The sequence below is a fragment of the Diadema setosum genome, chromosome 2, assembly GCF_964275005.1.
Source record: "Diadema setosum chromosome 2, eeDiaSeto1, whole genome shotgun sequence".
NCBI classification, from domain to species: domain Eukaryota; kingdom Metazoa; phylum Echinodermata; class Echinoidea; order Diadematoida; family Diadematidae; genus Diadema; species Diadema setosum.
This window is the reverse complement of record NC_092686.1, coordinates 17,042,672-17,070,262: the sequence shown is the minus strand read 5'-3', so window position 1 is coordinate 17,070,262 and position 27,591 is coordinate 17,042,672. Positions and strand designations below refer to the sequence as shown.

General features: G+C 38.6%; 1 protein-coding gene across 1 annotated transcript in view; it reads right to left on the bottom strand.

The window, feature by feature from the left end:
* LOC140242944 (uncharacterized) overlaps positions 1 to 27,591 on the bottom strand; it is a 56,498-nt gene that overhangs the window by 5,221 nt on the left and 23,686 nt on the right. Inside the window, exons 18-26 of the mRNA XM_072322691.1 lie at positions 27,015 to 27,142; positions 20,626 to 20,895; positions 19,862 to 19,993; positions 16,471 to 16,647; positions 15,122 to 15,307; positions 4,799 to 4,966; positions 3,210 to 3,347; positions 2,189 to 2,349; positions 852 to 1,002 (exon numbers count right to left, since the gene is read on the bottom strand). Of these exons, the coding sequence (XP_072178792.1) occupies positions 852 to 1,002; positions 2,189 to 2,349; positions 3,210 to 3,347; positions 4,799 to 4,966; positions 15,122 to 15,307; positions 16,471 to 16,647; positions 19,862 to 19,993; positions 20,626 to 20,895; positions 27,015 to 27,142 (1,511 nt within the window). The remainder of the gene's footprint in view (positions 1 to 851; positions 1,003 to 2,188; positions 2,350 to 3,209; positions 3,348 to 4,798; positions 4,967 to 15,121; positions 15,308 to 16,470; positions 16,648 to 19,861; positions 19,994 to 20,625; positions 20,896 to 27,014; positions 27,143 to 27,591) is intronic.

Sequence of the window (27,591 nt, the reverse complement as noted above, 5' to 3'; positions counted from 1 at the left end):
ACTACCAACGCAAATTGAGCCGTTGACCTTCACTGTCTGCCGTCGCCAGCAGTGTGAATTCCTATGATTTCAAGCTTTTGTTTCTCGCCAAATGTCATTTTCAATGCAATTTCAAGATACAGTTGTATCACCTCCCTGGTGAGACATTATCTAGATACGTAGCAGCCTTATGAGCAACATAACTGTTAAGTTTGGGAACAAAAACAACCGAATAATCACACATTCCGTCTCATTTTTCGACGATGGCTCTAGTCGGACTGGTGCATTTTCTTTGGAGGTGGTAATAATGTAAGTAGTTGCAACGGTCGCTTGCCACCTGCTGTCTGCAATCGCGGGTGCTTATATACACGTGTTGTACACAGGTAATGAACTGAAATAATGTTGTAAAGTTCTCAACTGTAGATTTATAAACCAGATTTCTGCAGCCTACACACACAACACACTACGCGTGAAATTATGTGAACATGATGTCCCTCCACGCACGGTGCTGCAGGCCACCCCATTAACGTGTCGACTAGCCACTCGCCCAACACGCACTCACTTTCTCCATCGTCTGCTACCTCCGATTTTCTGCGTGAATTAGGGCGAAAGTTTTCAATATGTAGCCTACTGTGCGATCGATAGCCCATTTTATTTGGTACATAGTTACGACTTCTGATGCAGTATGAGCTTTTCATGTTACAAGCACAATTCACAACAGCTGGAAATGAAAGAAGTCCACCAGAGTCTTGAACTCCAGATAATTTACACATCTCTTCTTATATATTTTGTCCCGACAGAAAGGCTTAATCTATGTTTTACAAACCTGATATTATCGTACATTAACTCTTTGTTGCTTAGTGATGTCTTACGATTAGGTATGTCGAGGACTGGTGGAGCTTCCAGAAAAAGCCAAGCGTGCGCTCGAGCCTTCACTCTTCCTTCGACGTCTGTCAGAACACAAGTATACTTCCCTTCGTCCTCGGGCTCAAGATTGCGCAAAATCAGACCACCGCCCGGGATCTGTAATCATGACAGGAGATTAATTATTGTACATCATCTGCACTTTTTAGAAAGGCGACGAGACTCCTATACTACGAGACTAACAATAACAAGTTTGACATCAGCTATACAATGCTATTATTATACAAAGGACATAGAAGTATGTTTACAGACCTTAACCTGCTCAAGGACAGACGAATACTAATTGAAAAAATATGACAGTGACAGTATAGATACCTCGAAAAGTTTTGAAAATTGTTGTGCGGTAGCTTTATCATTAAAGAAAATATGAGAAGGTAATTAGTAGGCCCATTCTCCATCAGAAGTTGAAAGCAATATCAAACATCGGAAGAAACTATCTGAAAATACAGCTGATGCGAGTTATCATGACACGTGAACACACCTGTGATATATGGATGTTTATCGTGACATTAGGCTGCAACAAACATTATCAGAATGTTGCCCAGCAATAAACCTTTTTTTTTTTTCTCAGACATTTCCTAATGTGCTAACGGCAATAAGTCCCTTAGGTAAGTAGAGTTCCATGACATTTGCTCCTGCGACAATTGCTCCCACAAACATAAATCGAACCCTAATCCTAATCCTCACATCAAAGTAACTCTAAAACCCTATCACAATCCTAACCCTAAACCCCAGCCTAGTTCTTGGAGAAAACAAGACTGGAGAAACTGTCGCGAGAGCAAAGTCCTGTCACCGGTAAACAGAGATGACTTTCTCTGCTACCATGACACTTCCAGAGTGCGCTGCCGCTTTTATCGCTATTGCATGCAAATCATCCATTCTGCGCATGTAAAAGAAGTCTGGTAAAAAAGAAAGAAAAAAATACCTATAAGGATAGGTGACAAACACAGAAGCTCCTGACTACAGCAGAATCGTTATCGTATCATAGTGTTTGCACATAGTCTATCTTACGACAAGTTAACATTACTCTGTTGAGTCTGCTTGTTCTGTTCTTCAGGAATCCATATACTTTGATATAGAGGTAATTAAATCGCTGAGCGTTGTGAGAACCTGTTGCATAGAGAGTTTTGCATTATCACCTGGAAGACTTTTAACCATCCCATGAATCAAAACGAAATCATTCAGTTCATATTATTCTTACTTGGCAAACAGCCAGCCGGATTACAGAGGTTTTTGGACCCAACTTTATTTAAAAGAAAGAAAGAAAAAAATCCAGCAGTCTAACCTGTATGATATCAGCATCTCCGATGGGGATTCTTTCGTCACCTTTGAACCAAGTGACGTCATATGTTGGATCTTCAGGGCTGCACTCAAACAGATGTTGTTCGCCTTCTTCGGCGAAGGCATCTTCGGGTGCTTGGGCGAAAAAGCCCAGCATGTCGTAAGCTAGAAGGAACAGAAATGAACATTATGTACTCGAACATGTATGTACTCATTTTTAAATTTTGCAAACCACTTCTGTGCCCAAAATGTAAGATGGTTGCCGCGATAGGTTGATATGTCTGTAAAATTCATCCGAATTGGATTGGGGTAGCGCAAGAGCGCTTGAATTGAACATCATCTCTAATATTGGTTGAATGATGCATACTAATTGGTATGTTTGCAAAACAATAAAGAAGTGCAGAGTTACTGTTGAATTTTATTTCGTATTAATACTTCTTCAAGTAGTATTTCTTCACACATTGACGCTCCACCTAAGCTTTATTAGGACGCAAATCGTGAAAATGTTATACCCTTGTTTACCTCCCCCTCCTCCCCCCTCCCCCCCTCCCCCCAGCATTTTTGATTCACTCCTTCCAGGAACGCTACAACATGTTCGATTTTAATGATTTTTTTTTCCTACGAAAAAGCGTGCATTGATCTATATAGCTAGACATTTAAGCACTTCAGATTTGAAACACGATGATTTCAGAATGGACAGACGATGTAGGGGAGTATCATCCTCGATATCGAAATTGAGTGATCCACTCGAATTCACTCTCTCATGGATACTCAAGTCCACTCGATGGTACAGCAGACCACCTTCTTCCAACAGGACTATTGATAGGGATGCGTAGCTAAAGTATCTCAGTTTTTGTTTCACCAAAAAACTATATGAATTTCTGTTCTTTCTTGTCAGGTATATTTACCCAACTTAACCACAATTGATAAAGACGTAACAGTTCGATTACCCCGGGTAAATATCAAAACAAAGGATTTTATTCCTGCAAGTATGCGCGACCTAAAAATGATGAAAGTAGACTTACTGATGCTTAGGTCAGCTCTGAGACATTCGTTGCCATCCACCAAGGCCACGCATGCGTACTGACCTTCGTGCGTCAAGTCGAATGCTGGTATTATGAGCAAGTCGTTGGCTGTTTGGACGAAAATACCCGGAACGCTGCCTAGAAGGTAAACAACAGTTTACAGGAAAATTAGTTGCTTTGAATACAATAAGATATCCCCCATGATGAATCTAAATGTGATTGGAATATAACTGAAGTTCTTTGAAACACTGTAACCGACTGTATACACTGAATATGGGACGGTGATTTTTATTCACTCAACATTGGTAAGGCCTTATGCTCTATGTCCATACGTCATATCGATGTTCATTGGATTGCAAATGCCACTTTAGGCAAATGCGTAGGATTGCTTAGAATTATCGAGACATAATGCACAGAGATAGCAAATGTCGAAAGAGATATAGAGGTTATAAATATATTTGACATGACTTCAATAATGTCTCGTTCTGCATGGCGAATTAAATATAACATTTTAAATACATTCATTGGATCAAGCTGCATTATATTTTGAAGAAACGAGAATTGCTGTGTAAATACATCAAAAAAAGTAATCAATAAACCTGATAAACACGATATCAAAACTTTTGACCTGCAATAGTCTAATTTAAAAAAGAAGAAAATTTTGGTTGATTATCTGCAAGAGGAGAAATATTTCGGCAATAACGTGACCTACAAAAGCGGAGAGAGAAGAGTGAAAAAAAAAATAGAGATTTCATAAAGATTTCATATCGAGAAAAGAAGTAAAGAAATAAAGAAAGTATGTAAGCTAACTGGACGAAATACAGGACCACCCAAAGCAAAAAAAAAGAAAAAAAAAAAACAATAACAATCATGGGAAGATAATTTTACGATTTTCCAACCCAGTAAAGAGGAATCTTAAGGCGTATATGATCTCAGTTTTGATGACACCATCTGGCCATTTCCACAGTAAAAGGGTACTTCTCAGGGATGTCTCTTTGTTTTCTATTTCCAATATGCATTATCCCCCAATACAATCTGATCTTCTAGAATACTTCAATGAGAGATAACTTTGCTCCAAAATTGCGTCAGTCATCCAATCTATTAGAATTTACGCCAAAATGAAAAATTTTGGTGAACGCGTGTAACATTGACAGACCAACATGTCTCATTTTGGTCTGTTCATATGATGTTGCACGCGTTCACCATGCACTAAATCTATAGATAGTATAAAACACAACGTTCAATAGAATTTTAGAGGTGTTATCTTTTCTCATCAAAATTATGCCATTCAGTGAAAAAAAACAACAACAAAGTTTCAATGAGCATTCATAATTTGATCTTCATATCTATGTTTGTGCATATCGATTTCTGTCCAGCGTTACACGCGTTCACCCAAAATTTTTCATTTTGGCATAAATTCTAATAGATTACATGTTTGAAGCATTTTTAGGGCAAATTAGTTATCTCTCATCAAAATATTATAGAAGATCAGATTGTATTGGAGGTACTGCATATTGGAAAAAGAAAAACACTCTTTTACTGTGGAAATGACCTTGCATTATACCAATTTTATTATTGATTGTGATCACCTGATCGTAATCTGCGATCATCTTTGTACCACGCTATTTCGGCGTTAGGGTCGCTCACCACACAGTCCAGTGTGATCAAGTCATTTTCAAAGCTCTGCTGACTCACAGGTTGGTCTAGGAACTCCATGTCAACATTGCAACTGCCTCCTGGTTCTGGAACTTGAGCGACTGATGATGGGAATTGTGAGGAACATGAACGAAATTTGAAATCTGTAGGTAACATACAACGACCAGTCGTTTAAAGCTGTATATGCTATTTGTAGCATTTTCATACAACGACATTTGTCTCAACACTTTTTACGATTGGCCATTAACCGGGTTCACTGCTTTATAGTAATATTGTGCGAGGGAAAAGGTTGTGCATCAGCTTATATTGCCTCCTACTTCCAGTTTTCTGCGCCTTCAAGTCAGGTTATATTTTCTCCCTCTCTTTGTTATTCTATAAAAATGTCTGTAACCATGGTACAAGGGGAACAAAGTTGGCTTATACTAGTGTACAATAAACATTATTGATGACATCCCAGTTTCCTTTACGGACGAGAAGACGGTTTTACTTTTCATAAAACATATAATTTTTCTCTGTCTCCGCTTTATGATTTCTTGGTATAATCATTTGTACATGTAAATGACTTAGGGGCGTCACCAGTTTTTTTTTTTTTTTTTCAAGGGGGGTGCGTTTTGACACTAAATGATGTAACGAGATTTTTGGACAGACATTTGGAATTCAGGAAACTCTCAATCCCCAGACTTTTAGGGTTTTTTAGGGAAACCAAGCGGGGAAAGGGCACCGGCGTAGCTAGGATTTCATTTTTTTTTTTTTTTTTTTGGGGGGGGGGGGGGGGGGTGTTAGTATGGAGGGAGCTAAGCGACCGAGCCCGAGCAAACGGAGCGAGCAAGGGGGGGGGGGGGAGGGTGTGGGAGGGGGTTGTCCCCCTCCCAAGGTGAGAACTTTTTGCACTTTGACGTTGTAAATGGTGCAATTTGACGCAGGTTTTTGCTTGTTTTATCGACTGAAAACAGTCCCACTTGTTTAAGGTATCCGTATATTTTGATGTTGATTATAATTGAATAATTTGCCTATAAAATAATATCATCTAAATAAACTTCTTATTTTAACATTTGCATTGAATATCATGAACGCGACCAAGCAAGAGCGAGCGGAGTGATTAAGGGGGGGGGGGGGGGAGTGTGGGAGGGGGTGTCCCCCTCCCACGGTCAGAACTTTTTGCATTTTGATGTTGTAAATGGTGCAATTTGATGCATGTTTTTGCTTCTTTTATCGACTTGAAAAAGTCCCACTTGTTTAAGGTAGCAGTACATTTTGACGTAAATTGTTATTGATCAATGTGCCTATAAATGATATCATTTAAATAAACTTCTTGTATTACTAATTCTTACACTGATGTAATGAACGCGACCGAGCCCGAGCAAGCGGAGCGAGCAAGGGTTTAGGGTGTGGGAGGGGGTCGTCCCCCCTAGCACCCTGAGAACTTTTTGCATTTTGATATTGTAAATGGTGCAATTTGATGCAGGTTTTGCTTCTTTTATCGACTTGAAACAGTCCCACTTGTTTACGGTAGCAGTACATTTTGATGTATATTGTTAATGAACAATTTGCCTATAGAATGGTATCATTTCAATAAACTTCTTGTATTAATTCTTACACTGATGTCGTGAACGCGACCGAGCCCGAGCAAGCGGAGCGAGCGAGGGTTTAGGGTGTGGGAGGGGGTTGTCCCCCTCCCACGGTGAGAACTTTTTGCATTTTGATGTTGTAAATGGTGCAATTTGATGCATGTTTTTGCTTCTTTTATCGACTTGAAAAAGTCCCACTTGTTTAAGGTCGGGTAGCAGTACATTTTGACGTAAATTGTTACTGATCAATGTGCCTATAAATGATATCATTTAAATCAACTTCTTGTATTACTAATTCTTACACTGATGTAATGAACGCGACCGAGCCCGAGCAAGCGGAGCGAGCAAGGGTTTAGGGTGTGGGAGGGGGTCGTCCCCCCTAGCACCCTGAGAACTTTTTGCATTTTGATATTGTAAATGGTGCAATTTGATGCAGGTTTTGCTTCTTTTATCGACTTGAAACAGTCCCACTTGTTTACGGTAGCAGTACATTTTGATGTATATTGTTAATGAACAATTTGCCTATAGAATGGTATCATTTCAATAAACTTCTTGTATTGATTCTTACACTGATGTCGTGAACGCGACCAAGCCCGAGCAAGCGGAGCGAGCGAGGGTTTAGGGTGTGAGTGTGGGAGGGGGTTGTCCCCCTCCCACGGTGAGAACTTTTTGCATTTTGATGTTGTAAATGGTGCAATTTGATGCATGTTTTTGCTTCTTTTATCGACTTGAAAAAGTCCCACTTGTTTCAGGTCGGGTAGCAGTACATTTTGACGTAAATTGTTACTGATCAATGTGCCTATAAATGATATCATTTAAATAAAGTTCTTGTATTACTAATTCTTACACTGATGTCATGAACGCGACCGAGCCCGAGCAAGCGGAGCGAGCAAGGGTTTAGAGTGTGGGAGGGGGTCGTCCCCCCTAGCACCCTGAGAACTTTTTGCATTTTGATGTTGTAAATGGTGCAATTTGATGCAGGTTTTGCTTCTTTTATCGACTTGAAACAGTCCCACTTGTTTAAAGTAGCAGTACATTTTGATGTAAATTGTTAATGAACAATTTGCCTATAGAATGGTATCATTTCAATAAACTTCTTGTATTAATTCTTACACTGATATCGTGAACGCGACCGAGCCCGAGCAAGCGGAGCGAGCGAGGGTTTAGGGTGTGGGAGGGGTGTGGGAGGGGGTTGTCCCCCTCCCACGGTGAGAACTTTTTGCATTTTGATGTTGTAAATGGTGCAATTTAATGCATGTTTTTGCTTCTTTTATCGACTTGAAAAAGTCCCATTTGTTTAAGGTCGGGTAGCAGTACATTTTGACGTAAATTGTTACTGATCAATGTGCCTATAAATGATATCATTTAAATAAACTTCTTGTATTACTAATTCTTACACTGATGTCATGAACGCGACCGAGCCCGAGCAAGCGGAGCGAGCAAGGGTTTAGGGTGTGGGAGGGGGTCGTCCCCCCTAGCACCCTGAGAACCTTTTGCATTTTGATGTTGTAAATGGTGCAATTTGATGCAGGTTTTGCTTCTTTCATCGACTTGAAACAGTCCCACTTGTTTAAAGTAGCAGTACATTTTGATGTAAATTGTTAATGAACAATTTGCCTATAGAATGGTATCATTTCAATAAACTTCTTGTATTAATTCTTACACTGATGTCGTGAACGCGACCGAGCCCGAGCAAGCGGAGCGAGCGAGGGTTTAGGGTGTGGGAGGGGGTTGTCCCCCTCCCACGGTGAGAACTTTTTGCATTTTGATGTTGTAAATGGTGCAATTTGATGCATGTTTTTGCTTCTTTTATCGACTTGCAACAGTCCCACTAAGGTAGCAGTACATTTTGATGTAAATCGTTATAAACAATTTGCCTATGAAATGGTATAATTTGAATAAACTTCTTGTATTAATTCTTCCACTGAATATTATGAAAGCTGTCTGTTAAGCAATCAAACAGAAAAAAAAAAGCATGCACACGAGGGTGTACATAAGGGGAATTTCTGCTCCAAACGAAGATGATTTTGTATTTTCAGACCTGAAATTCAGCGATTTTGGTGCATACTTTGGTGCAATACAACTGTACTTGAATTTTTTGCAGCCCCCTCACAAAAATGATAATTCAAAAAAAATAGTTTTTTTTTTTTTTTTTTTTTCTGGTGAAATGTTAATGGCTCTTATTCCGAATGTGCACCATCAGGCTCTGTGTATGTACAAAGTATAGTGAGGTAGAGCTTAGGGGGAGGATGTGGGAGGGGGATACCTCCTCCCGCTCGACGGAGCTTTGAGTTTTTAGAATTGAAATAAAGCGATCTGAAGCACACTTTTTGTGGAAAATCCGAAAATTGTCATTCCCCATCGTGTACTAAGTCTTGGCTACGCCGTTGGGAAAGGGTTGATTGTTAATTGAAAGGAGATAATATCCCCTCCCCCAAGACGGAACATTTGCATTTTTTTTTATTAAGTAAAGTGACAGATTTGGTCACTTTACTTAATAATGACTTTCGTAGACTTTCGATGAAATATGTGTGGCGCTCCGACAAAATGAGTCATAAGTCGCACGGGGAGTTTTCCCGTAATGAGCCGAAAATGAAGGGGAAGCACTACTCGGGTCGAAATTTTTTTATGACGGATTTTGATTCCTTTATGTTTTATCTGTTTGTACAGAAAATTTCAGCGTGTGAAAATGAGTACAAGTGTCCAAAATCACCGTTTTTCTGAGACAATTTTTTTCGGTTACATTTTTTTCGAACGCTCGCCTTTGCGTTGCGTTTCGCACCTATTGTTCTTGCCAGATCGAGACTCCGCCTCCGTTGCTAGGGTGTATGCTAATGAGACATTGCTCTTGACCCCTTTGAAGACAAAACAAAGCATGGTGCGCGCGGCGGCGTCGGCGGCCAAGCGGCGAGGGCTATAGAATTACGCAATAATAGTGAGCTGACCAAGGCTATTGATTGCATGACCAGCGAGTTTCGTTTGATAATTGCGTATTCTGAGGAATTTCGAATGAAAGAACTCGGACGGCAATGTTCACGCCTTGTATCCGAGTAAACCCCGCATCAACGTAGCCTTAAACAATGAAAGGTAAACTTCCTGCTATCAAGGGGTGGATAATCACGCAACCAGTATTCTTTCTTCGCCATTGATAGCAGAATCAATGACGGAATGGAGCAACAGTGTTGGAGGATCGGCATTATGTCTGCTAATTTGTAAAGGAATTTTTCAGTCTCCTTTTGTGTTCAGAACCACAGTCAGTGACGCTAACTTACTCTATCTCCTACAAGCTATCGTTACCATCTTAAAACGTGAATTTTATGGAAGGCTAAAAGTGATCACGGAATCAGTTCTTCCGCGTGACACATGCAGGCTTTTATAATAGCATACCAAGCTTAAATCGTTTACCTGTATAGAAAGGGCGGGGATACACACTTATCGCAATCATCCGGATTTGAGAGTGATACACTCTACTACTTTTCTTCATCTTTCCCCGACAAAGACCATGGTAATTCAAAACAAACAAACAAGTAAACAAACAAACAAACAAACAAACAAGCAGTTGATTTATATCAGAACGTAGAGATTTTTTTTTGTGTTTCATGTATGTATAGGTCATTATTTGATGTATAGTAGGCATTTGTTGTCGTTTTTACAGCGTTTCCTAATAAATGCCTATAGCGAAAACCCAACAAAACTTCTATCAAAGAGGGAAGGGAACTTAAATTTAAATATCACATAGTTTACAGAAATCAGACATGTAAATAAGGCAATCATATACATCCGCACGGCCGATTGTAATCTCTTACTATGATTATCAAACATGATCGCCTGCATTTATGTGCTTTTTTCTAATTTCTTGAACTTTGCCTCATTTTCTCTCTTTTTTTTAAACAATTGCTCGAAACATTTAAAAATCGTAACACAGTCTGCTATCCCACAACATAATATTCCATTTGATTTGTCACTTATTGTTGGTCGGGTGACGCCAAATGTTGGAATCTCGAGCGATGATACTCGGCATTTTGTTTGTTGGTTTTCGTCTCATCGCTCAAAAGAATTTTGACTACGATTACAAGAAATAACTGATGGTTTACAGAAGTGATCATCAATTCAGTAAGGATTAGTCAAGTCATGAATTCACTTTACCCATCATGACTGTCTAATCGAACTACGACATTGTTTGGGTAACCGCGCCTTTGTATTCTCATAGTTCAAACTAATTCTTGACATAATCAAAACAAATAATTCGTTATCAAATTTCTCAAAATACTCAATAGACGGCCTAAGTCAAAACTTTCTACAAAGATTGCCTATACGGCAATCTTTACTAGCCTAAACAAGTTTTCTAGAGCTATCAGTTCCCCCTATGACAATGACTTCGATCGCGTTTTGAACTTGTATCGAACTACTTTCGAAACAGCTATTACCTGTGTAGTTCGATTAATAAACCAGTCTTTTGAATTCATAACCAACATTCGTAATCGTAACAATACAGTAACATAGTGCTGCATGTCAATAAAAGTTGGAAAATGTAAATGCTATAATAGTAGCGCAAAAAAAAATGAGTAACGATTACCTTCATACATTCTAATTCCTAGTGATGTCGCTACGAAAATGACACATGGTTTGGTTCAAGCAAATAAAAGTTAAAAGGAATGGGATATACTTCTAATGATAGTACCACGCCGTACAATGCATTTCACTGTATTTTGTAACATTTGGTTACGTTTCTGTGCGCTTTACGTATACGGAAAATAAAAGGCAGATTGGTGCTATTAACATGCTAACACGCAACGCATTCAAAATGTTTTTTGAAATACACCGTATACAATATAATGTTTTAGTATACGGTTTGAAACTTTGAATTTGCGAGTCCTTTATGAAATTATGAGCAGGGTTATTACATTATCAAGCAAAAATTAAAGTATTTAGGGATTCGGATTTGCGCAGGAGACTAACAGTGCTATATATGGCGATCGTTCGCAACAGAGACAATCCTCTTCAATAGATATACAATGCAATTCTGTTTTCATGAGTTGAAAGAGAAACGAAAAGAAGTCAACTTTTTAACTTCATTTAGCTTTCTCACCAATTGAACTTGATTTGATCTGCCATGCATGATATCGCTGTGTGCTCTATTAATTATATTAAATCATTTAATCGGCGTGCTTGTTTTTTATGCAGAATATCACAGGTAAGTTTAATTCATTGAAGTTCATAATGTTTGTACATATGGCGTGTTCGTTGTTTTATATTTTCATTTTTATAATATATCACGTGTCCATTATCTGATTCTGACCACGAAAATATGGCGACTGTTTAAATGCGGAGCATGTACTGGAAAACTGTAATGTTTCCTGCCAGTATAGACAAACTAATTTCTAGTCTATCCCCGCTTAAAATTGAAATGAAATTGAACAAAAAACAAAAAACAAAACGAAGTTCGACTTTCAGTAGATTTCAACCGTTTTGTATAGTGCCTGATTCATGTAATGGACACAATTCTTTAGCACATAAGCAATCACACAACTTTCGTGAATAGATGTGTCTTAATGATTGCATCTCATGGAAGAAAACTCGTCTCCTTGCCTGAATTTTAGCTTCTTCCTGTTCAAGCTCGCGTGAAAGAAATAGTTGAACATCAATCGCAATCATTAAGAGAGGCACATCCTTAGAAATAAGCACAGGAGTACTGAGACACACTACGAAATAAAAACGGGCCTTTTATCGCTATTGACAACGCATGACATTGAAATGCTTTTTTTTTTTCCTTGGGGGAGGGGGGTAATACAATTGATTATTCTGAAGGTTCGTTAATCACACAATGAAATATGGTTTGCTATTAGCTTAGGTTCGTTAACAAGAAAATTAAATGCGGTTCCTTTCCGGTAGTTCCTTTACCCGAAAGTAATCAAGCAATCATTTTTTTTTTTCTGATAAGGTTTGTGAATACAAAACGAAGTGAAGAAGGCCTAAGTATTAATTCCGAATATTTTTCAGTATTATTATTTATGATCCACTTCTCAAACGCAGAAAGATTGTAACTGCACATGTGATGTAAAAAAAAAAAATCCGCTTAAGCTACAAGTTAATTGTTTTTTATATGCTATGCTATTAGAAAAGTGACTGAGAATCATTGTAAACCCAACGTGAAGCTGTCAAGCCTACATCAACCTTTGCTTCTGATACTTCTGATACTTCTGATAAGCGATAATTACTGTGCACGCAACGCCTATAAAGGAAATGTGCCTTTAATATGGCGGGAATTCATAATGTTACGGCTGTATACAGCTGCAGCAGAAAAAACGCGAAAGCAGTTTTTGATGCTCTGCAACATTACGACCATGTGCGTAATTTGAGGGTTTTAAGTACACGCAAAGAATCTCAAAAGACGACTATCGTTAATCAACTTCATTGACTTTTTCTACCGATGCTGTCTTTTGAACCCCCGCTTAGAATAGTTTCTCAGGTTCTATTTAATAGGTATTGGTACTTGCTAAACGCATCCTCTTTAGTTTCCATTGGCAACAACATGGGAGGAGAATGGAAGCGATGAACGCCCTCGCTAAAAGACGCTTCTCGTAAGACGCATTGCGTGCCCGCCTACAATAGGTTCTCAGGTTCTATTTAGGTATTGGTACTTGCTAAACGCATCCTCTTTAGTTTCCATTGACAACAACATGTATGGGAGGAGAATGGAGCGATCAACGCCCTCGCTAAAAGACGCTTCTCGTAAGACGCATTGCGTGCCTTCTTTTCTTTCTACTGTTTCCTATTGTTTGTGAGTTAAAAATTGCGGCAAACCACAACGCAGCCGACACACAACGCGTACCGACTCATTCATGCGGTGGCAGCGGCACGGACACAAACGCGCCGAAGTTTACATTCGGGCTGCCGTATTGGTCAGAATCGTTAATGATAGACCTGTCCTGCGATTGGTTGATTATCTTACATACCCAAGCTATCGCCTTATACGGTAGTGCGTGCGATGGAGCGTAAACGCCGTCGCTAAGCAGGACAGTTGTATTGTTTCGTCCCGTGAAAGAAACAGGTTTTGAGCATGAACATAGCCTGAACTTTGAGAGCGATTTTCTCCGTTATTTAGAAAATCAACTGGCATAACAAACGTGGTTAATATTCGTTTTTATGATCTATAGGGATGTCGAAATGAGTTGTATTACATATCAGTGTAAAGCTTAGAGTCTGTAGAATTCACTTATAGGCATAACTTCGATTTCATTTTTTGCGACTTTTGACTCATTCCGACGGAGCGCCACACATATTTGTAAATCTGTCAATCTATATATAGGTGTATTAAGTCCATGGAAAATAGACCGAACGGGGGAAGGTGTGGGAAGAGGTATCTCCCTCCTGCACGAGAGAGACTTTGCTTTTTTAGAATTGAAATTCAGCAACCTGCCATCTGGTGCGCACTTTGGGTGAAATAATTGGACAGATTTCTAACAAAAAAAGCAAGAAAATCTTTTCATCTCGGGAATTATAATAATGTGGGGTTGGGCAGACAATAAATATATGGTGCGCTTGCCCCTCGAACATTTCATGGAGGCAACTTTTTTTTTTCCTGTCAAACAGCAAGGAAATCTTCTCATCTCACTATAATAATTATTCATTATGGAGGGGGGGGGGCAAAATTATGATATGCTTGCCCTTCCAATGTTTTTATGGGGGTAAACTTTTTTTTTTCCTGGCAAAAAAAGCAAGAAAATCTTCTCGTCTCGGGAATTATGGGGGAAGGGGTGGACAACATGATATACTTGCCCCTCCAAACTTTTTTTTTTTTTTTATGAGGCTAAGGCTCGCACTTGGGCTCGCATTATCAATATGGATTGGTCAGAAGAACCCTAACGGGGTGCTGTTCGTTATCCGAAGGTTCGTTATTCCGAAGGGTCGTTAATCCGAAACACGCAAGTTCCCTATACCTAGAGGTTCGTTAATCCGAAAATGAAAAAGGGTTCGTTAATCCGAAAATTTGTGGCGTTATTCCGAAGGTTCGTTACTCCGAAGATTGGTTAATCCGAAAATGAAATTCGGAACAATGAACCTTCGGAATAACGAATCTTAGGAATAAAGAGCCTTCGGAATAACGAACCTTCGGAATAACGAGCTGTAACCGAAGTAACGTGCTGTACATAGACCCTACATACTTAGTAAGTAGCACATGGCGTACATGCAAACGTGTACGTGCTCCGTATATGCCGTACGGATGTACAGTACGGTCGATAAATAGTAAACACGTCCCTAGAATACTCGTAGATATGTATAAAATTAGTGTTGACAGAGCCCAGGGTAAGAATTGTTTTTGCCCACGATTTTGTTGTCATTGGTGCAAAATAACAAAAGTAAAAAAAAACAAAACAAAACACACACACACACACACACACACACACACAAGAATGATTATTTAGCGTCCGGCGTTGAGGTCGCTCGCAGACTGAAGTGGTGATTTGTTGTTGTTGTTGTTGTTGTTGCTGGTCTGAAGGGGCGGGGGGGGGGGTGCGTCCGCACCCAACGCACCCCCCCCCCCCCCTGGTGACCCCCATGTGACTGCAGGTATGTATGTACTGTATCAACATAAAGTCTATATGTTTGAAATAAGATATTCCAGATCAGGTAATAATCAAATTATTTTGAAGCGTTGTTCTGATACTACGCCTCTTTTTTCTCTACCTTCTTCACACGTCAGCTGAATCCCCAGCCAACCTACGGCAGGTTCGCAGATTCGCCTCACGCTTCCTCCCGTCGTCCTATAGCCCGGCTCGCATTCGTGGGTGCAGAGTTTGCCGGCGGTGAACGGAGGCGAACAGGGTCCAGCAATGGCGTGGTCCGGTGTGACAAGTGCCTCGCACTCTGGTTCTGTGTTGACAGAAACAGACAAGAGAAAAGGAGACACTGGTTTACTGTACACGCAGTTGGGTTGAATTGATTAAAGTGGGTTTATTGTCACTCTTTCCCTTTTCTTTCATTTAGAATGAAAAACAATAGTGGTACAACTCAACAGCTCCTCAATTTTCATTTCCATAAAGTCCTTAATGAAAAAAAAAATTATCATCATTATCAAAATGATTATCACTTTACAGTGCGTATAAAAAAAGGGAATCCAAATTTGGGCGCTACTTTTTGATAATTGTCAGCAATGGAGAGCGCAATTTTGGTTGTGAGGAAAGGAGAACTCGTCCTCTTTCCATTCATATCTAATTATGTTGAAAATTAATGTCATGCATGACTCAGCATATGAACTTTACTGACAACAATGTCAAAGTGCACTTTTTCCAAGTTTGTGTGTCACATTCAGGAACAATGAATGTGTCACTGAATGAATGAGATCTGTCATTGAAAGTGGCCAAATTAGGCCAGCTGTACGAATGCAGGTTTGTGCTTAGGGTTTGTGTTTATGGTTTCTTCTAACATTTTATGGTCCATAACCTTTAACATGGCCACCTGTCCGAAAACTTAGCCAGTCCTAAAAAGGCCAACTCACATAATAAATTTTTCTCTGTTTATATTCAACACATAGCTTGCAGTGACAAAGCATGACTTGGATATGAAAACAGAAGAACGGGTACTGGGTTAGTCTTTGTGGGAGTGACCAAATTATCGACAGCGTGGCCATGTTGGAGGTAATTGACCATTAAAGGTTAGAAGAAACCCTAAACACAAACCTGCAGTCATGTAGGGTGGCCTCTTAATTTGAAAACTTTCACTGAGAGATCTCATCCAGCGATACATTCATTGTTGCGTCATATGTGACACTCAAACTTGGAAAAAGTGCAATTTGTCATGGTTGTCTTTAAAGTTCATGTGCTCAGTCATGCATGACATTTGTCAACATAATTAGGATCAATGGAAAAAGGAGGAGTTCCCCTTTCGTCACAACTAAAATTGAGCTCTCCATAACTGACAATGATGAAATAGTAGCCCTCCATAGTAGGATTTTTTTTATATTACAGCACTATAATGGAACCACTGGTGTCCTTGAAATAAGCAGTAACAGGAGGAGATCTGAGCTAAAGTCATACCTTTACATAGTGAGTCGACGTCGACATCCCAGGCTCCTGACCCAAGACATCGTACCACGTCCACGGTGGCCACCTTGTTCTGTTCGCACTCGATGTCACAGACGCTGCCAGGTCTGACGTCACACCCTTCGGTCACTCGTCCCGACGGGAAGACTCTGGGACACTCAATCAGTGCGTCTATAAAGTCAATCAAAATATAAGACGCATTTCACACGTGGGCATCAATTTCACAGTGTGTCTCTTCAACACAAAACTAATAATGAAAAGATTAAACTTACCTTCCAACATGCCACGTTTAAGATGTTCCCAGGTTCAATCTAAGATTCATTTTTGTCATCACTAACAGAATTCAAAAGATAATGGACGACGTGGCTTATTTCTAGTGCGCATCAGAATAATAAGTGCATGACATGCCATCGTGTTATTCTAAAAAAAATTGATGTGCTATAACGTAATATATTATGTACCACAGACAACATCATAAACGCTTTCTCAACTTTTGCAATAAAAGATGTTAAAGTGAACAAGTTGAGAAATGACAATGTTTTAACATTTTAACCTCAACCAGTAACATGCGCCATCTATCGGAAATGTCGTTTTGTCGTTACTAAAAAAAAAACAAAAAACGAATTCAATTCAATTCAATTTCAATTCAATTTTATTTCCATTTCCATTGAATATACAGAAAAAATATATACAATACATTTACAGAACAAATTTATAACAATTTCAAAGAAAACGTACAAGTGGTGACGAGTAACAACAGAATTTCGTTTCTAAGGTATATACCTAATACAAAGATTAGAATGGAAATGGAGGGTCCCACTTAAAAAGCAAAGCTTGTAGGGTATGGGACCCTCTAAAAATACGTACACAAAGTCAAAGAAACCAATGTCAACTGACATGAAATTAGCTTGGGAAGGGGGGAAAAAAAGAAGAAGAAAAAAAACAAAAAAAGGGGGAAATGAGACTATGGTACAACACGCGCCATCGTGGACACAAGCATACTGTACTTCATTATGACAATGCAATAACAAAACAATACAACGTTCCCTGGTTTGAAATTACGATTGATTGGTTGCATATGCCGGTATGCATGCATAAGAACGGATATAAAAAAAGAGAAAGAGAATAGACTCACTGTTACTGGTACAATAAAAGAAATATCTGAGGTAAACTTATGTTAGACAGATTGTTTTCCTTAAAAGATGATTTCTTTGTGATAACTTAATACTTGTAAAAACAAACAAACAAACAAACGACTTGATTGAGAGAATGAAACCGAACCTAATTTGGTTGTATATCATAAGATTTCAACAGAAAAAATTGTAATTTGTTTTTAAAAGAATTCAAAGTTTGTGCTGTTATTATGTCGTAGGGAAGTGAGTTCCAATACTTAGGCCCCTCGTAGATGAAGGTTTGCTGAGCCAGCAAGGTCCTAAAAAATGGTAAATGAAATTCGTTCGATTGCCTTGTAGGATAATTATGAACAGATTGATTTTTTGAAAACATTGATTCAAATATATATGGAAGATTATTTTTATTATAATTATACATAAATTGTCCTAAATTAAACAAATACAAATCTTTAATTTTAAATATTTTATTTTCAAAAAATAACGGATCAGTATGAGACAAATATGCAGTGTGACATATAATGCGCAGTGACTTCTTTTGTAGCAGAAGTAATTTATCCAAAAGAGTTTGATATGTATTTCCCCATACAAGAATACCGTAATTTAAATAAGGCAATATGAGGGATGAATATAATGTAAGCAGGGACGACAAAGGAAGACAAAATTTAATCTTGTTGATTATACCGATGTTTCGAGAAATAATCTTACATATACTATAAATATGAAATTTCCATGAAAGCTTATTATCAACTGTTATTCCCAGAAATTTGATATAAGAAACATTTTCCAGCGGTGTGCCATCAAAAATAATATCAGCAGGTAGTGCCTCAATGGAGTTGCTGAAAAGCATATATTTTGTTTTTTGAAGATTGAGAGATAATTTATTAGCTTTTATCCATTGAGCAACTTTTTCTAATTCAAAATTTAATGTCTTTACTAGGGTAAAAGGATTATTATGCGAAAAAAACAAATTTGAATCATCCGCAAAGAGAATGAAAGAAAGAATATCTGATGATTTACAGAAATCATTTATATAAATAAGAAACAGAAGCGGACCTAATAAACTTCCCTGTGGGACCCCACATTTAACATTTAACATTTGTGAATTGCAACCATTTAAAGAGACATATTGCTTCCTGTTCAAGAGGTAGCTCCTGAACCACTCCAAGGCCTTCCCACGGACTCCGTAATGTTGCAATTTATTAAGTAAAATATCATGATTAATGGTGTCGAAGGCCTTGGAGAAGTCCAGGAACAAACCTATGAGATGTGAGGATTTGTCGATAGCATGTGCTACTTTTTCTACAAAACTCAATAATGCATGTGAGGTGCTATGTTTTTCTCTAAAACCAAACTGAGTATTTGAGAGTATATTATTGAATTTCAAAAATGTAAGAGTTCTTTTGTAAACAATTTTTTCAAGAATTTTGGACAGTGTACATAACAAAGAAATTGGTCTATAATTATTAACATCTAATTTGTCACCTTTTTTAAACAAAGGAATAACTTTTGCTATTTTCATACTTTCAGGAACAATACCATAAAAAAGAGATAAATTGAATATATGAGATAAAGGATCCGCAATTGAAGATATTACCCCCTTCAGCAGAAAATTACTGATGTCATCGTGTCCAGCACTTTTTTTGGAACGAAAATCAGAAACAATATTGATTATCTCCTGACTATATGTTGGGCTAAAAAACATTGAGTTTAAATTTGGAGGACCTAGAAATTCAGAAAAATGTTTATTTGAAGATGGAATTTTGCTTGCAAGATTTTCCCCAATGGAAGGAAAATGATTATTTAGAATATTGCAAATATAATGAGGATCTTCATGAATCTTATCATCGGCTGAACTAATCACGTTGTCATTCATCATTTCTGTACTCAAACAAGGAATCTGGTAAAATATGACAGAACAGTAACCTTGGTTGGTATAATAGCTGTGGAATGATTCAAGACATCTCATTAATTCTGGTTCAATTAGATATTGATAGTTCATGTGTAAAATGCTCATAACGGGCTAGTTTTGATAAACCACTACATACAAGCTCTTTCCCCTGAAAAGTAATAGATGATATTCCCACTTTCTACAACAATTCGTAATTTTTCACTATTGCCAGTCCGCTATTTATCCGATTCTCCTGACCATTATATGCTCATGACGTGCTTTCATGCGATTAAAAGATCATGGGGACAGCACTGCTGGTGAATATCGAATCAAGATATCGCCACTGTTAGTTCTTCAGACATACCTGGCTGGCAGCCTCCATCTAGTCCCAGGTGGAATCCATCGGCGCATACACAATTGTTGTCTGAGATACCACTAGGTAGGCAGAGGCTACTTGGTGAACACCCGCCATTACCGAGGATACAGTTTGTAAACTCTATAAAATCACATAAATCACTGGTTAGAATTATGAGAACTAACATGTAGAAAGAAGGGACGCATCAGACGCGTACTGTTATATGCATTTTATGCGACGTGTGATATCTTAATCCAATACATACATTTTGATATACCATTTTAGTTTCTCTTTCACCACTTATAGGATGACACAGTTTTTTCCTTTGACTACTATACTATAACGCACAAAGTCGAAAAAGGCATTGCTTTGGTCGAACACGTTTGCCCAAAGATGGGATAATTACTTTCTGCTCATTCTTTCGAGTGTATTTATAAACCTTATCACATCACAGCGTATAGAGCTAACGCTAAAACACACACAATATGACCAAGACATTTGGAATTCGAAAGAATTTAAGCGTATCTGGACAATAAAATTCATGGAAAATAATCTTCTCTCTATATAGGTATACATTTACTTTCTATATTATGCTGGCATACTATGTGACAAAGTAGGTATATTGATTTGTTATGCTTTCGTCATTTACATATTCAAGGCACAGAGTTTACACTGTAACACGGTACGTTGCCACACTATATTGTGGTAATAATGTTTCTGTGATACAACAGGACTACGATGAAAGGTTAATAAGGGAAGGGAAATTGCTTTACCGTTTTCCGGGTTGCTTGTCACAGCAAATAGGCCATTTGGTCTGATGTAGTCGCTCGGTCCTACGGTACGGTTGTTTCTACCGGTTGCTTTTTCTGCCCTCAGAATACTCTGTTCTCTCCAATCCGCCCAGTAGATGAAGTCGCCAACGACAACCACACCGAAGCCATGCACGTCTCGACCGAAGTCGACAAGCTGACGACGACCTCGTCCGTTGAAGTCTGCAGTTTCGATCTTGTCGAGACCGGCGTCGACCCAGAAGAGGCGTTCAGCTATAGGGAACACGGATGCATTAAGTCACACTATCGTGAGCAATTTTACAACTATATTTTTAAGGTAGACCAAAGGTGGACTTAAAGGGACTGTACAGTACTGGTTGAGGTGGGGATTCATGTTTTGAACATTCCTAGGTGAGATAATGAGAAACCTCTTATAAAATATGAAAGAGCATGTAATTTTAAGAAGGATTCAACGTTTATTTGATGAAAATTGGTTTTCAAATGGCGGAGATACAAAAAAAAGGTGATGATAATAAAAGGCGACAGGCCTTTTATGTTTCACCTTGTTTTTGGATATCTCAGCCATTTCAAAACCAAATTTCATCAAATAAACTTTTGATACCCCTAGAATCGCATGCTCTTTGACATCTCATAGATTGGTTTCTGAATATCTCGCAAAACGTGAAAAGCTAAATCCTCACCTCAACCAGAACACTGTACACATCCTTTAAACAACTGATATGTATCCATTCAATGAATTCAAGCTTATCTTTATTTCTGATTATTTGTTGATGGCATATAAAATTGCATTACAGCACCGACTTGACGCAAGCAATGCCATATGTACTCAAATAATGATAAATAATAAATAATAAATGTCATTTATAGATATCAACTAACAAATACTTCATGAAATTCTGAATTGGCAAGAAGCATTTTTTTTTTCTCAGAAGAGAGGAAATATTCGGACCCCCTCCCCCTGTACATCAACTCAATGTGTTCAGCTCATGTTTCAACATTTTAACATTTGCATGTTGATTTTACGCCACGCTATTGGAAACAATGTATCACTCTCAGCATTGTCAGTTTCACCATAATATTATGTCAGTTTAGGCGGATTAGATATCGTAAAAGCGGCTGAAATCAATTCAATTGAACAAAGTTTTGATTTACCTCACATCAAGCTGAACTTGAAACAAACTTGAGTAACTCAGATCTGGAAGTCGTATGTTCAATTTTTGTCAAATAAAGAGATGATTATTTAAATTAATGTTTCGGGGCAGTGAAGTTAATTCATGTCCAAAATTATTATGAATTTAATATTCTAGAGTACACTCTAAGAAAAAAAGGTTCTCAAATGGTTCTCGTCGGCTCCAAAATGGTTCTCATCAGATGGTTCTCGCAAAATGGTTCCGATGAGCACCTATAAATGGTTCCCAATCGAAATGGTTCCGTTCGTCACCATTTGCTAGTATGCGATCCAGTCCCCGAGTGTTATTTGTGGTACTCCTGCAGGTCAAACAATATCTTTAGGTCCACTTTCATTTTTCCCCTTGCTGTGTATTCGAATGCCAGATGTAAGAATCTCCAAAACTGTGGTATTGGTACAAAAATATTGTATGTGTTTCTACTGCTGTGATAATAAAAAGTACATATTGTTTTTATCGTAGACTAATGACTTCTCTTGGCTGCGTGCCAACTGACAGCTGCCACCATCCAATTTTAGCGCTTGATCAGATATGCGTACGCGTAAACGTACACGTACTAGTACTGCACTGTAGGACTATGTAACCGCGGCGGCACGCGCCGAGGCTATGTGTAGCCCTGTGCTAGCTGCCTGTGCCTAGCCTGGCCACCGCACAGCGGTAGCAGAGTGCCAATGCAATACCCATGCATGCAGCTAGCAGCAGACGGCCGGCTAGACACGTAGGCCCCTACACTTACATCACACCCATAACGAGCGGCACCCGGTAACGTTAGACGTTAATTTTGACAAAGTGGACTGGAAACGTGTCACTGTCAATTCCATTTTCGCCATGGCAGTCATCACAATTTAGGAGAAGAGGTAAGATTTTTCGTTTTAATGTGGTTTTATCTCATTTTTAGATGACATTCGTTGATACAAAAATCAAGTTAGAATGTTACGTGTTAGATTCATCACTCAGTTTTCGTTTTCAGTCAGTGATTAACCTTAACGGTTAGCTAGATCCTAATGTTAGATCTAATTTGATCGAAGCTGCTATCTTGTGTAATGTTTACCAGGTACAGTAGATCCAGATCTAACAATAACATGTTAGGCCTGACACTTCTCCCAATTAGAAATTTGGCATACCGGTAGCAATGGCTCATGGGCTAGCCTAACCCCGGGACGCTCCGTGTACACAGTTACACACTGTAAACACTGCGTGTTGGGGCTGGTCGCAGTTAGGGCTAGCCCGAACAGACGCCGTGCGGGGCCGGAGCATGGCTGTCACGCTTTCACAGCGACTGGGCAGGGCTAAGTTACTTAGCTAGGTATGCATGTAACGTTTAGACATTTCTATGCCTATTAAAAAAAGAGTCTACTGACTCCGAAACATAGCCCAAACGCCGAACGCAAAGATAACTGTGTACAAGGAGCGCCCCGGGGTAGGTCTACACCATCGACATGCAATAAGGAAATTTGTTCTATAGGCTCCCTATGTTATAACTGTCAGCGTTAACGTTAGAGCCAATAGAGGTCTGTCTACAGCCCAGTAGGCCTAACGGTTAGGTCAAAATCTCTTCAGTATGTTTTCAGGCTTGTTCTAAGTGACGAGTCACGTCATGTAATGCCGTGTTCTGTTTATCGAATTATACTATAGCAATGACATTGTTTTATTAACGCGGTGTAGGTCTATTGTATCTTTCAATTCATATATCAGGGAAGTGGACACACCAACATGCACAGAAACCAGGGAACAAGTAACTCTGGCCGGGACGATGAAGCAGTACGTACGTGTTCGGGTCGCTGGTGCGGTTAGGGAAAAAGGTAGACTCTACATTGATCAGAGAGACAGCCCGTGACAGACCGTTGACAACATCGGCCAGAACCGTAGGCTTAACATCAGCCAAGAATGAGGTGAGCGGCCACAAGAATTCATCGATCAGAATAAGAGCCCGGGATAGCCCATTTGCAGCATCAGCCAGAACCCTGGGCTAGTCAAGAATGAGCTGTGTGGCTAAGACGATACATCGATCAGAATGACAGCCTGTGATAGCCCGTTGACAGCATCAAACAGAACCGATGGGCTAGTCAAGAATGAGCTGGGTGACCAAAAGAATACATCGATCAGAATGACAATTTTAGCCCGATAGCCCGTTGACAGCATCGACCAGAAACCTACGCTAGCCAAGAATGAGCTGAGTCAAAGAAAAAACACTGATGCTGCCAGAGAAAACCTTTGAGAAATATGTAGATAGGGTAGGTAAGTCCGTTTGCATTGACTTAAGTGTATTTTATAGCTGCTCTTTCAGAATCTCAATCTGCCGTCAACCAAATATTCATGTCAGGCGACTTTTTATTGGTTTGTGTGATGGAGGGTCACGTATGTTTTGTTACAATCCCAATACAGTATTTGCAACTTACAATGTACCAGTGATAATGTTTCACTATAATTTGCATTTAACAGCTTTGAATCAACTGTATTGAGGGGGGGGGGGGGTAGACGTAATGAGATCAGACCAGATGCCAATCTGAGAAGTGGAGTCATTCATAGTTCTAAACTTTAAAAGCACAAACGGAAAATGCTCTTTATACTTCTCCAGTCATTGTGTGGTCGATTTCTGCACACTTTTAAAGTTTGCACCTAGACTGGTAAAACTTATTGCATTTATACCCACGCAGGAATTACATATTGTGTAGAGAATTGAAGAGTATGTACAGTGTAATTTATTTCAAAGCACTGATGCACCTCTTGTCACCAGTTTATATTGCTTTTGCAGAAATACAAAATGTACATGTACGTGGTGGTGGTGTTTAAAAGACTGTTGCCAAATGTGGTGAACAAAATGACAAATGCTAACAACATATTATTGTCATAGGCAGGTTATAGGACAGCAAATTCAAACCTCAGCTTTAGGTCTGCATTGTATATAGTTTACTCTAATGAATTTGTTGGTCTGCTTTTTAAAAAAAAAGTGTAAATGAAGAGTTTGTTCGCAAAAACCGATAAGTCCATATTTGCCAAATGGAGATATTTGCGACTAAAGGTCAAGAAATATAAAGAGAACAATAAGAAAATTTTTGCTTCTTTTGACCATAACTTCAAAAATGTACCTTTATATGTAGTAACCAATATATAATTTAAAAGGTATTATTTTGTACTTTATGGCAGAGACCGTACTTCAAAATCTTCAAAAATGGACTTATCGGTTTTTGCTATCAAACTCTTCAAATTTTTATCGATTCCCAATGTTATATATTTTAGATCATGGTTTAGGAATTTTTGTTCATTCATGCTTGTGAAACTGTGTGGGTGTGGTATCCTAGATCTTTTCCCCTTTGGATTCTTATTATCCTTTTCATTATAAAACAATGTGTTCTTTTCTTTTCTTTTTTGTGTGTGTGTGTTTTCGTAGGACAGGCTGTAAATTGTCAGAAGTCATGATTAACCTGAATTGATACTCTTCTTGTATTTGCAGTTGTATAGATGTGTCTATGGTGCTTTCAAATTGCAGAACAACAACAACAAAAAAGTCACTCGTATACAAACAAAGATAAGTCAATTCAAGCACTCGACGTTATGAATGTGAAGTGAAGTGAAGCGAAGAAGTGTAAAGCTTATCCTATTCCACGTATCATACCAGCAATATAATGTATGTTTTCTGTGACAATACCAAAGGTCCTGTTTAATGGAATTGTTTTCCTGCCCTTTGTAGTTGCTTTTAGGACAAATATGCGTTAAAAGAAAAAAAAAAAACAACAACAACACCGAACAAAGTAGCAAATATGTGGAAAAAGTTCGTCATACTACTTAAGCAGGTAATGTACTTGACTTCTGCCTATCTTAAGACTTACACAAGTACTGTATCTCATCCATGCAGGAATTATTTCACAGAGAATTAGAAATGTTGTTATGTATTTCAAAAGCCTGATGCACCTCTTGCTATTTCATATCATCTGTACAGAGAAGTGTGATGGTGTTTCAAGAACTGCTCGGTACACAAATGACAAATATTGTGGGAAAAAATTAGTGAACAAATGAAAATATTTTGTTAAGAATATTTGACAGATTATAACATGACAAATACAAACCTCAACTTTAGATTGTAAAAGTGAAGGTGAATGAATACATTTCTGCGAATTTGTGAAAGAGCAAATTTCTATGGTTTTCAGTTATTGAGTAATGTTTCATGAAAAAATATTGGTGAATGTCATGTACATGTATACATGCTTGTGAAAGTGTATGTGCATTGGTTTGTTATCCTTGCTCTTTTTTTTTTTTTCGTGTCAGTGATAATGTATGATATGCTGATGTATTGCTAATATACATGTTTTGAACGCATGTTTGACTGATGAGATGAAATTCAGATGAATTCATTTCATTTCAAATGAGTTTGTGATGCACATTTTCAATGCAGATAGGTAATGTACCTTTAAGAATGGTGCCAGTGAAGCACCTTACCAGCACTGCATGTGAAACACACCAAAAATACACAGACATCAATTCACATACTACATTCTAAGAAAAAAAAAAAGGTTCTTTTGAGCACCATTAAATGGTTCTCAGCACTGTCACAATAGCGACACCTTTTTTGGAGCCTGTGAGAACCTTTTTTAAATTGTGCCTGTCAGCACCTTTTAACATTGGTGCCCATTAGAACCTTTTCCAATGAAATGGTTCCCATGAACACCTTTTGAAAAGAGTCAAAAAGGTGCCCATCTTTAGTCAAAAAGGTGCCCATGGGCACCTTTTAAATGGTACTCACGAGCACCATTTCATCGGGAAAAAGGTTCTAATGGGCACCTTTTGCAAAAGGTGCCGACAAGCACCATTAAGAAAAGGTTCTCACGAGCACCTAAAAGGGTGTCGCTATTATGACAGTGCTGAGAACCATTTAATGGTGCTCAAAAGAACCTTTTTTTCTAAGAGTGTAGTCTACGATATACTAAAAACTTATTGGGAGTTGCTGAGACATTTTGGTGGCAGTATTGTTGCTTAAGACTGATACTTGATGAGATAATCCCTCTTGCAGTTCCATTAAGCTGTCTGGGATGAACTACACATGTGTTGTGGGAATGTGTCATGGCATTGATTCTCTTATTTACAATAACAGATTTCAATTTATCATAAAAAGTTGGTGTGTTGGTTGTTTAGTTCTGCTAAGTTACTGTATGAAGTCATGTCCAGTCCAGTCACACTATGGCTCACCTTGATAGTCAATAGCCAGGCCGTTGGGCCAGCGGAGACCACCCGAGATTATCACCCTCCGCGAGGAGCCGTCCATGTAGGCGCGTTCGATGGACGGATTAGACCCCCAGTCAGTCCAAAACATAGTTCTACAGAGAATATAACAAAGACAGCAAACCCATCGGGAATAAAACAATACTCCATAAATGAAATTGGCACTAGCACACACTCCTAAACCACGAGTCAGAAGTTAAAGGGATTGTATAGTATTGGAGGAGATGAGAATTGGGCTTTTAACTCTTTGTGAGGTACCAAGAAGCCACTTATGAAATAGTACAGAGCATACCAATTTAAGAGGAATTCAAAGTTTATTAGATGAAAAATCGATTTTGGAATCACTAAGACATCAAAAAACAAAGTAAAACAAGGCGATCCCAATAAATGGTGGGTCCCGCTTTTTTTTTTTTTTTTTTTTATTAGGAATGCTCTTTTTTTTTCCGGATATCTCAGCCATTTTAAAACCGATTTTCATCAAATAAACTTTGAATCCCTCTTTGAATGTATTATATGTTCTATCATATTTCATGAAAGATTTCTC